The following is a 12,433-nucleotide window of genomic DNA, read 5'->3' as shown; positions in this document are numbered from 1 at the left end:
TGGCTTGGCTCTAAACTCGGCCTGCTGTTGAACAGTCTTGCAGTCACAGCCTCGCAGACTATTTGGTATCAGCACTATCTTTTGTGTGTGCAGTTGTATATCAGAGTGTGTCTGTATGAAATGCATCCTTTAAATTATGAGTCAGAAGCTAGGGACAATGACAGTGAGGATGGTATAAAGCATCTGCTCAAACGGAGCCCTTCCAAGTTCAAAAAGGTAACAAACTATGCTTTAACTCTTTTGTCCTGTGTCGGCCACCGTAGCTTCTCTATGTGCTTCGAAAGTGAGGGGTGAACAATGGGCGATGGCAAATTCACAACCTTAGCACTAGATGCTGCTAAAATTTACACAGTGCACCTTTAAAGGGTTAGTTCACCCAAAAATGAAAGTTATTTCATTAATTACTCACCCTCATGTCGTTGGACACCCGTAAGACCTTCGTTCATCTTCGGAACACAAATGAAGATATTTTTGTTGAAAGCTGATGGCTGAGAAAGGCTTCAGAAAGGCCTCGATTGGCATTCAGTCCGTTCCCACTCACAAGACCCATAAAGGCACTAAACACATCGATACATAGTCCATCTCACATCAGGGGCTGTACAATAATTTTACAATGCAACGAAATAGCTATTGTGCACAAAAAACCCCAAAAAACGTTATCCACCAAGTTATTGACATGAACTCGACGCATGCGCGAGAATATGGCTCAGATCCTCCGTTCAGACATGACCCAGAAGAGGAGGAGCGGCGCTATCGCGTGAGTTCACCTCCGAGACCTATACGGAAGACAATGACTTGGCGGATAAAGTCATTATTTTGACACAAAAACTATTCTCGTCGCTTCATCAAATTATTGTACAGCCCCTGTAGTGAGATGGACTTTGTATCGATGTGTTTAGTGCCTTTATGGGTCTTGTGAGTGGGAATGTACTGAATGCCAATGGAGGCCTTTCTGAAGCCTTTCTCAGCCATCAGCTTTCAACAAAAATATCTTCATTTGTGTTCCGAAGATGAACGAAGTTCTTAAGGGTGTCCAACGACATGAGGGTGAGTAATTAATGAAATAACTTTCATTTTTGGGTGAACTAACACTTTAAGGCTTTTCAGTAAACAGTCACTGCACTTTAAAAAAATATTTAGAAAAAAAGTTACCTGGTTGCCTTAAAATTTTGAGTTCATTGAAATAAAAATTTTGAGTTAATACAATGAACATTTCTTGAGATTCGACAACCTTTATTAAAAGATTATTAAAAGATTTTGTAAGCATATTGGGTGATAATGTGTGTGTTATTTCTGATGACGCAGTGAAACATGCCAAATTGTGCTATTTTCATGATTTATCAAATTTTTTATGTGGTTCAGATACAAAAATATTTTGAGTTTCTATTTATTAAACTAATTTCCTTCATTGTATCAACTCAAATTTTTAATTTCAATAAACTCAAAATTTTAAGGCAACCAGGTTACTTACTTTTTTTAAGTTAAACCAACAAAAACCACCACAAATTTTTTACAGTGTAATGATTGACTAACGTCACTTCATAGAAAATAGCATCAACTCCAATCTCTATTGCAAGTGTTTTGAAAATATGATCCATATAAGAGCATAATTTACTTATGATTTTGAATGTAGCTCCTGACATGTCAGATCCAATAGTGGACTGCTTCATTTGTCAACAAAGGTTTATTTGCAAACCCTCCATTATATTGTGCCTTGTTTACAAAACAATCATCTGTCAAATTCTCTGAACAAACATAACACTCGGGTGGGATTCAGTACGGCATTAAAAATGAACCATTCATTTGTTCCTGAGGCTGCATGGTATCCTTTTAAAATCCGTACAGAGAGGCCATAGCAAAGCGAATGTTCCTTTACGCTTAAATTTAGTCCTGTTCTCAGCAGACTCAAGCACGTGGAGTAAAGTGAACAGGCATCTGTACTTTATGTAGGGTAGAAAGCATTAGAGATTATAATGGGTTTTATTTGTTTTTGATGTGATGCTCGCGTCCGGTGCAGGCAAGTATCAGCCGAAAAGCGAGTGAACGGAGAGAGTAATTAGAACAATAATCTAAGAAGACGCTTGGGATAAAATAATCATTGAAGATATAATTAGTAGCTAGTAAACTTTTTTTACTGCAACTTACCCAACACAAAAAGTTTTAAAAAGTAATGGGGAACAAATGTGTAACATATTGGTGGAATGTGCCGGCGGGCATTGCCCCCGTCACTGGCTGGCACAGAGATTGGCATCCCATAGCTTTGATCTGTGCTGTGTCTAATGTGATTAACCATAGAGAACGCAGCCAATGCCAGTCTGGCTAGAGATCTCGCATGGCATGGGTATTTGTATGTGTCTGTGTTTGCGTTTGTGTATGTGTGCTTGTTTGCATTTGTATGTGTTTGTCAGTATAGCTGCGAGATGCTCAGTGTGGTGTTGGGGAGAGGAGCGTTTCCCCGTCCTGAGCTCTCCTCCTCTGTTTAGCATACTAGGAAGCATTTATCAGTCAAAAACCCTCCACACCATATTGTGAACAACAACCACATACGTAATCCAAAACTACATCCAAATCCAAAACTGCCACACAGACATTAGCATCTCATATAAGCAGGCACATCTCACAATAAGCACACTTATCATTCCTAGAGTTGATTTCTCTTGATTTCCCAAGATTAGGGCGCATCTTAAAATCAAGCCTAAGATGGATACAAAAACCAACCGCCCTCATCTTAAATAAAAATGATCATGCATGCTTGGGTGTAACTGGTTTAAATTTCATTACATTATTATTGATTTGAGTGCACTGACACCATTGGATGAGAATTGAACTGAGCTGGACGACGACACTGCTTTTTCTTAAGAACTGATTTATAGATGAAATTAACTCATTTAATAATTGATGAACCGAATCAACACTGAAATGACTTCAGCTGAACAATGACTCTATTTTCAGTAACACTTTAGAATACTGTTCTGTCATTAATGAATTACTATAAAGAAAAAAAATGAGTAACGCAATATTAACATTAGTTACTATTATTAACTAACAAGAAACTGGTTAATGGAGTAATAGGGCTCAGTTGAATAGTTCACTATTCGCTAATCGATATTGTTTTCATACCTCCCAGGGGCCTACTAAGAACTATACAGGTTCATAATTAATGAAAGTAATACACAATATATAATTAATTCTAAAGATCATGGTAACCTAATGAGTCAAGTATTACCAAAGCTTTACGAAGGAATTACTAATTATTTGGAACAAGTGTAAAGCATGATAACTCTCTAGCAATGACTGGAGACATTGTAAGCTTTTGAGGTTTTCGTAAGGTTTTGGATAGTAATGAATGAGTTGAAGCATTACTACATCCTTCTAAAGGAATAACTAAAGTAAAGATCATGGTAACCCACTAGTAATGACTCAAGTGTTACCAAATCCGTCAGAAGCAAACACTATTCAAAACTTTACAAAAATATCAAAAGCTTACAATGATTTTTGTCATTACTAGGGAGTTATAATGCGTTTCACTTTAGAATATATACTGTTCCAAATATTAATTCATTTAGAAGGATGTAGTAATACTTAAGTCATTACTAGTGGGTTACCATGATTTCACATAAAAATTAATGATACATTATGCGTTATTACATTAATTATTAACCTGTACTGTATATAGTTCTTAACAGTCCTTTGGGAGGAATTAATTTTTAATTATTGATTAGCTAATTGTAAACTACCTTAATCAACTTAGGGTTATTAATGACTTATTCATTAATCAGAGTTTATTGTAAGTTAATAGCAATTCCTAGGATGTTATTATTGCATTACTCATTTGTCCCTGTACAGTTATTCATTAATATGGAACAGTATTCTACCCTAATTTCTTTTAGAGCTGCTAATGAACTTTTTGCATTATTAAGTTTCCTGTTGTTTATGATGCTTTTTTCCACCACAAAATAAAACATTTTAAAAGATAATTTTGAATTTTTATCTCACAAACTCTTCTTGCAATTCAGAATTTTTTACCTCAGATTTTAGGAATTTTGAGGTTTTATTCTGAGGAAGTCCAATTTACTTTTTTCTCTTAATTCTGACTTTATAACTTGCAAATACGACTTTACATCACACAACTCAATTGTGAGAAAAAAAGTCAAGTTGCAATGTAGAAACAAGCTTTCATAGTTATCACTGAAATGATGCTTTGAAACAATCTGTATAAAGTGCTATATAAATAAAGATTGCTTGACCTAGATACGCTAATGCTCATATTTTATGTTGGATATCTTAAAAGAATGAGCCCATATATGGCTGTTAGATCGCATTATAGAAGGTAGTTGCAAATATAAGGGCTGGTGTTGTGTAGTAGTAATCTGTAATAGAAACCAAAAGTTGTAGATTTGAGCTCAGCTTTTCAGCTGTGCTGAATCTACACCGCCACAGCTAAATCTACAGCACCATGGCAAAATAAATCATATTTTTCTTGAGTTTGCAGTCTGAAGAAAACGTGATAAGATAACAATAATATGTTACACAATAAAGACAGGAAATGCAGGCCAAAAGCAGTACTGTAGCAGAAAATATCATCAGTGCTAGTGACGTCACTACTCGTGGTTCACGGAGGGCTGTCAGGATTTGTAGAACACCGCCTTAAGCAACTAAACTCCAGGTGGATTGTTTCTGTAATAAGTGCACTGGAAGTCGCTTTGGATAAAAGCATCAGCTTAATGACTAATTACATACAAGGGAAATAACATTTTCCTGGTTATGTTCCCTTGGTGACCCCTCTAAGTGATAGGTGAACTTCTGACTTAATGTGCTTAAACTGGCAACTGCTCAAACTTATTGTGAGCTTGCTATTAGCAACAACTACAGAAAAAAAAGAGAAAGGGGGACTATGATTTCCCAAACCCCACTAAATCTCTTTAAAACGACAGAAGGGAATGAAAAAAGGACCAAAGTGTGGGATCCGGAGAGAGCTATGAAATGTTTACCTCTCCCCAGAGTCCCTCTCTCCTGCCTACATCCACTCTCGCCTCATAAAACCAGCATCTTACACATCTGTCTAAAGTAGCCGCATATTTTCTTTTCTTTTCTTTTCTTTTCTTTTCTTTTCTTTTCTTTTCTTTTCTTTTCTTTTCTTTTCTTTTCTTTTCTTTTCCTTTCATTTCATTTCATTTTATTTCATTTCATTTCTTTTCATTTCCTTTCCTTTCCTTTCCTTTCCTTTCCTTTCCTTTCCTTTCCTTTCCTTTCCTTTCCTTTCCTTTCATTTCATTTCTTTTCTTTTCTTTTCTTTCTTGCAGCTCATAATTGGATTGGAACTTGAAATGGATAGAAAGAAAGTGGAATTTTACAGGACTACAATGCAGGGAAATTTAACAGGCAATCTGGGAAATGATCAATATGCATGAAGTAAAAGAGGAGTGTTTCCCCATCCTGATCTCTCCTCCTCTGTCGTGCACACCGGGATGCATTTATCAGTCAATAACTCTCCATATTGTGAACAACAAGAAATTACTGTAATTCAAAACTACATCTTACATACATATGTAAAAACATATTTAAAAACTCCATTTCACATACATATTTACACACGCACGCACGCACGCACACACACACACACACACACACACACACACACACACACACACACACACACACACACACACACACACACACACACACATGCCACGGCCTACCTGAGCATTGTTTCTGACCATGTCCATCCCTTTATGACCACCATGTACCCATCCTCTGATGGCTACTTCCAGCAGGATAATGCACCATGTCACAAAACTTGAATCATTTCAAATTGGTTTCTTGAACATGACAATGAGTTCACTGTACTAAAATGGCCCCCAAAGCCACCAGATCTCAACTCAATAGAGCATCTTTGGGATGTTTTGGAATGGGAACTTCATCTCCATCAACTGCAAGATCCCCTATCCAATCAAAACGGGCCAACATTTCTAAAGAATGTTTTCAGCACCTTGTTGAATCAATGCCACGTAGAATTAAGGCACTTCTGAAGGCGAAAGGGGGTCAAACACAGTATTAGTATGGTGTTGCTAATAATCCTTTAGGTGAGTATATATATATATATATATATATATATATATATATATATATATATATATATATATATATATATATATATATATATATATATATATATATATGTATTTTTGATCAAATAAACGCAGCCATGGTGAATTGGACTTGTTGAATCTAATAGAAGACTTCAGTCTGTTGAACCATTTTCAGACAGATTTCCCCAAATACTTGCCATATCGGCTATTGGTCGATTAAACCAATGTTGTTGTGTCAGGCTGGTCAGGGTGCTCAATCAAACTGAGTGATTAAGTAAAGTTTACAGAGCTGCTTGTTTTGATCCATTTAGGACCCATGGTCTATGTTACTATGCAGTGTTCCTCATATCTGACTTCACAATGTAATGAAGCATATGTGTGTGTGATTTGTCAGGATGTGAGGGACATGAGCAGATCACTCTGCCGTGAAGCAACACATTGATCAGTGTGTCAGGCCTGGGGGAAAGGTTAAGCCGCGTGGCGCTGCCCTCCGCTCCTGAGTGTGCCTGCCGGTCTTATCAGGATGTGAAAGAGCAGGAAAGGGCAGACCATTCCCAGGACAGCATCTGACCTTCACTAATCCAACACCCTCACTCTTCTGCTATAATTAACATAAAGGAAGTTGAGGCGGCGCTTTCTCAAACAAAAGACAAGACGAGCGAGAGTGCGTGTGGGAGACTCACCTGAGCAGAGGGAGTGCAAACACTCACACAGATACACTCATTGAGAAACATGCTGAGTTGTAGCAGCTTTGAATAGTACATTGGTTCCTATATGCTGAGCCAGGGTTGTTATACATACTATACATAACCTTTCAAAGACAGAGTGTAAACGTGTGCCTTTGTGCATAAAGCTCAATGTTAAAATATTTTCTGCTAACCTAATTTAATTGTGAAGGTCGCCCCCCCCCCCAACATATACAACAGCATTTTATTGGTGCTTTGAAACATTAAAGGGATAGTTCACCCGAAAACGAAAATTCTGTCATCATTTACTCACCCTCAAGTTGTTCCAAACCTTTATGAATGTCTTTGTTCTTCTATTGAAATTCTTCAAAAGAAGATTTTTAGAAATGTTTTGCTAAATAAACAGTTGTGGGGCACCATTGACTTCCATAGTATGGAAAATACTATGGAAGTCAATAAGTAAATGTTTAATTTTTGGGTGAACTGTCCCTTTAATTTGTTTTTGAGAATTTTAACTTGTCCAACTCAGCAACAAAGATTTAACAAATGCTGTCAGTTTTGTGGCAAACCTATTTATCAACTAGTGACAGATGAAATATCAGTTTAAAAACTTCATTATTTTTTAATAGAGAACAAAATACTATCAACACAATACTGCCTGCATTTGTGTGCAACAGACAAGTTTCAAATTTAAGTTCTGGCACAGACTGGGTCTGTGTTGCTTGTGTTTAAGCATCTTATATCTAGTCATTTGCCATTTTGCTGCTTTAGTATATTGGATACTCACTGGGTCCTGGTTTATTTGGACAATAAGCTGTTTGACGGCATGTAGAGTGGGGTGGGCCCAAGGAGAAGGGTCCTGCCAATGACGGTTCAGATCGAAGCCCATTAGTGAACACCTAAAATAAAAACAGACAAACAAACAGTTCAACTAAATATGACAAATGGGGAAAAAAACACCATTATCTTCTTTGTGAGACCTCAGTGAGAGCAAAATACTGTGCAAAGTGACAATATCAGAATGAAAATATTTTGATGTTAAATACAGCCATGGACAGACTTTGGACCAATAGCATTCCATGTGGGCAGGGCTACCCAGTGCAATGCAACAGAAATAAAAATGAATCAAGTGAAACTTCCAGTTTTCATGTTCACATTCTGTGGTCAGAACTGCAGAAAATCACAAACACAGTGACAGTACAAGTCCACTCATGAGGAATGAGCAGAGTGAGTGTTTTCAGTTCATTCTCTATGGGAGACGAGTGGAAGGCTCACACAGAGGATTGTGGGATTGATAGCGGATAGGAGAAATCATTAAAAAGTTGTGAAGTATTCAACTTTATGGAAATGAGAGGAAAAAAACACCAAGGGTCCTATTTTAACGTACTGTGTTTATAGCCGTAAAACGACGGAAAAAAACGGTCGGCGAGCCAGGCGCATGGTCCAAAAGGGTTGTAGTCTCTTAATGAATCATGGGTGTGTTTTGGGCGTGATGTACAATCAACCAATTAGTCTCATCTCCCATTCCCTTTAAAAGCCCTTTGTGCCTGCAACATGGAGGATTCGCTATTTACGTTGTGGAATTTGCGAGCCAAAAATACTGAATGCTTCTCAACAGAGGAATTCTTCTAATTTGAATATTTAAAAACGCTTGTGTGTGCGCCTGTGTGTAATAAGAAGTGTATGTGCATTGTGCACCCACAGTAGGTACATATTACAAACACGTTCTTTAAATAACACAAATAAAATTGCACCATTGACTTTAGACCAGGTTGTTGTTGGTCAATGCCGCAGTCCAACAATGCGCCTGAACATATCTCAGTTTCAGACCAGCACTGACATCAGCCATACACATTTTAAAATCAGCATATTTTGTTCAGTAGGGTTTCTGGCTGTTTTGAGCACTTGGGTTAATTATTACTCATTTTAATTCAGTTTCCAAATGCAGTTTACACTCTTTCATTGTGGCTAGATTAGAATTGGGCTAACAAAAGTGTTTTAAAGGGATAGTGTCATTATTTACTCACCCTTATGCAATTTCAAACCTGTTACACTTTCATCGGTGGAATACAAAAGCGATTTGTTCATACAATGAAATAAGTGTCTAAAACAACACTGAATTATTATTATTTTTAATCTATTTAAAAGATCTTTTGTGCTCCACAGAAGAAGTTAATGTTGACAATTTTTGAAAAACTATTTCAAATGACTATGTGTACTTTGAGTGTTCAAAATGAGTTATTATACTATACTCATGTGGTCAAAATTATTGGCACCCCTGGTAAATATGAACAAAGATGGCTGTAGAAATAAATCTGCATTGTTTATCCTTTTGATCTATAATTCAAAAAACATGTTGGACACAATTATTACCACCCCTAGAATGTTTTAGTATGGAGTAAAGAATGAAGTAAAATATCTCTGAAGTATATTCCCATTAATATTTACATTTTTTTAGCACACCAGGGTGACTAGGAGCATGAAATTATCCAGCTATGACATCTTGTTCCACAGGAGTATAAATATGAGGAAACACAAAGGCCAAATTCTCTTAATAATTCATCACAATGAGTAAAATCGAAGAATATAGTTCTAATGTGCAGCAAAAGATTGTTGAGCTTCACAATAGAAAGTGACTGTTCCCATTTTCACCATGAGGGCAATAATTAAGAAGTTCCAATCAACTAAAGATGTTAAGAATCTTCTTGGAAGAGGACGTGTGTCTATATTGTCTTAATGCACAGCAAGGAGGAAAGTTTCCAAAGACTCTAGGATCACAGATGGAGAATTGCAGAAATTAGGGGTCGGAAAGCCTAAAAAAAATCAAACAACCCCTACATCATCACATGTTTTTTGGGAAGATTTCAAGAAAAATCCTTCTTGATCGTCCAGAAACAAACTCCAGCATATTCAGTTATCAGACACGGCTGTAAATTCAAAAGGGACCTGGTTCTGTGGTCAGATGAAACTATAAAAAATAGCTTTTTGGCAGCAAATCTATCAGATGGGTTTGGTGCAAACAGGGATAAAAAGTACCTCATGTCCACGGTTAAAAATACCACTGGATCTTTAATGCTGTGGGCCTTTTTTTTTTTTTTTTGCTGGAGGTCCTGGACATCTTTACATGTATCATGGATTCTAGCAAATACCAACAGATAAAAAAAATCTAAATCCTGACCACCTCTGTCTTATAATAGGCCATGGTTTGATCTTCCATCAGGACAACGATCCAAAACAAACATCAAAATCAACACACAAATGTGTCACTAAGCACAAAATGAAGCTTCTGCGATGACCCGAACCCTATAGAGAATGAGTGGGGTGAACTGAAGAGAAGAAGCACCAACATGGAGCTGGGAATCTGACGGATCTGGAGAGATTCTCTGATATCTTATTCTCCAAACATATCAGGCATTATAGGAGAAGACTGTTACCTTGCAAAAAGAGGTTGCAAAAAAGTATTTAATAAAAGTGTGCCAATAATTATGACAAACTTGTTTTGGAGAAAAGCATTTATTTAATTAATTTTCTTAATAAACGTTAAAAAGGATAAATGATGCAGATTTATTATTCATTCATCTAAGATTATTTTTACCAGGGGTGCAAATAATTCTGATCTGAATATACAACTGTATATTAATAGCAATCATAGTCCAACAACACTGCTCTACATTTACAGACACAAAGGGCATGATGTCTGGTGTTTTGGGTGATATTGAGTGTTTTTTCTTCCACACCATTGGATACATTCTGTCTCAAGCCCTCTTTCCTACAGGTTTCTGTTTGTTATTTTCCTTTCCCTGAGGCAGTGGAGTGATGTGGGGACGGACAGATGCCTGAATCCCTGCTGCTGTCCAGCTGAGACTCTGTGACTGTGACTTTGAGCTGAACCTGTAGTCAATGCTGCTGCTCTCAGAACAACACTAATGCCCTGGATGTGCATCCCACAAAACTCCATCAACTGCAAGACGCTATCCTATCAATATGGGCCAACATTTCTAAAGAATGCTTTCAACACCTTGTTGAATCAATGCCACGTAGAATTAAGGCAGTTCTGAAGGTGAAAGGGGGTCAATAATGGGGTCAAACACAGTATTAGTAGGGTGTTCCTAAAAATCCTTTAGGTATATATATAGGCAGTCATATAATAGTTTCTAGTGTCACAAATCTTATGATATATATATATATATATATATATATATATATATATATATATATATATATATATATATATATATATATATATATATATATATACATCAAAGGATTTGTGACACTAGAAACTATTATATGACTGCTGCAATAAGTATAACAGAAGTTAAAATATAATATTATGGGTGCAATTCTTCGTTCAGCTGACCTGTAGTTTCCCAGGTACACGCCATCAGGGTTAAGCATAGGAACAATCTTGAAGGTCACATGATCACGCAGGACTTGAGCAATGGGATTCTGGCTGACCAAAAAGTCAATGACACCTGCAGAAAAGACACAGAAGTTTATCCCAGAGCAAACTGAGTTTGAAAATCAAACAAATCCTTGTAAAAGCATAAAAATCAGAAAATTATATCAGAGACATACATCTCCAGTCAATATAAATGGAATGAAACAGACAACAAAGAATGAAAGAGAAAGATTTAAACAGATGAGTTACAAAGATCATACTAATGAGAAACAAAATGAGAAAGACGCAGACAGAGGACAGACGAAGAGAAAGGCATGTCGATAGAAGTGGTCACTTGTCCTTCCATTTGCCCTGTACTGGGAGCGAATAATTGACAGGTAAACAAGAAGCATAGAAAGAGAACAGGAGTGTGCATGTAAGAGAGGGCAGACCCCATCTCATTCCCCCATCTTCCTCAACCCCTCACCCACTCTGTCCTGCTCATTAGTGCTAATGGAGGCATAACAAGCTCTCTAATTGAGTCAATGTGGCACAGAGGCAGGCCACACTGCTATGCTATCTAATTGCTTGAAGTTCCTATATTTATTCATGCATATCCGCATGTGTGTGTTATTAAGGCGGCAAGGCAGGTGACTTTGAAGCTTCGTTCTGACCGAATTTCATTTATGCGTAAAAGCCCTCTTTAGAATTACAACAAGTCCAAACTTAGTAATTAGCTGCGTAAAGATTTGGGCTGAGACAAGAACGAACCACTACTAACTACATCAGCAGACAGTTCGAAATGATGTAGTGGATGGCCACCATCTATCACTAACATGATAAAATCAAAATTTATAAAAAATAAAATAAATAATTACGGTTTTGACAAAAATATTAATATTAAGCGTTGATAATAATAATAAATGAAAATTCAGCTTTGCCATCATTTTTTGCTATCATGGAAAACATTTTAAACTGTAATAATATTTCACAATATTACTGTTTTTACTGTATTTTACTCTATTAAATGCAGCCGTAGTGAGTGACTTTAATTTTAAAATCTTCACAACCCCAAACATTTGAACAGTATTATATAATGTTTAACTTTAGCTTTGGTTTATGTTTATTTGAATTTGCTGTCAGGTGCATATTTTCTTTTTAGTTTCAGTACCACAGCAGACCACCATTGTATTTTTTTTTATAGGTCATTTCATTGTTTGTATCATAAGAAACAAATCGAATAAAGACATTTTTGAAAAAATACATTTTATTCATAT

At 36.5% G+C, this 12,433-nt stretch overlaps 1 protein-coding gene across 1 annotated transcript in view; it reads right to left on the bottom strand.

The window, feature by feature from the left end:
- Nucleotides 1-12,433, bottom strand: part of agbl4 (AGBL carboxypeptidase 4) — a 451,864-nt gene that overhangs the window by 44,030 nt on the left and 395,401 nt on the right. Inside the window, 2 exon segments of the mRNA XM_067414131.1 lie at nucleotides 7,563-7,674; nucleotides 11,136-11,250. Of these exon segments, the coding sequence (XP_067270232.1) occupies nucleotides 7,563-7,674; nucleotides 11,136-11,250 (227 nt within the window).

The sequence above is a fragment of the Pseudorasbora parva genome, chromosome 13, assembly GCF_024679245.1.
Source record: "Pseudorasbora parva isolate DD20220531a chromosome 13, ASM2467924v1, whole genome shotgun sequence".
NCBI lineage: Eukaryota > Metazoa > Chordata > Actinopteri > Cypriniformes > Gobionidae > Pseudorasbora > Pseudorasbora parva.
The sequence above is the reverse complement of the archived record's forward strand: the minus strand, read 5'-3'. Positions and strand labels throughout refer to the sequence as shown.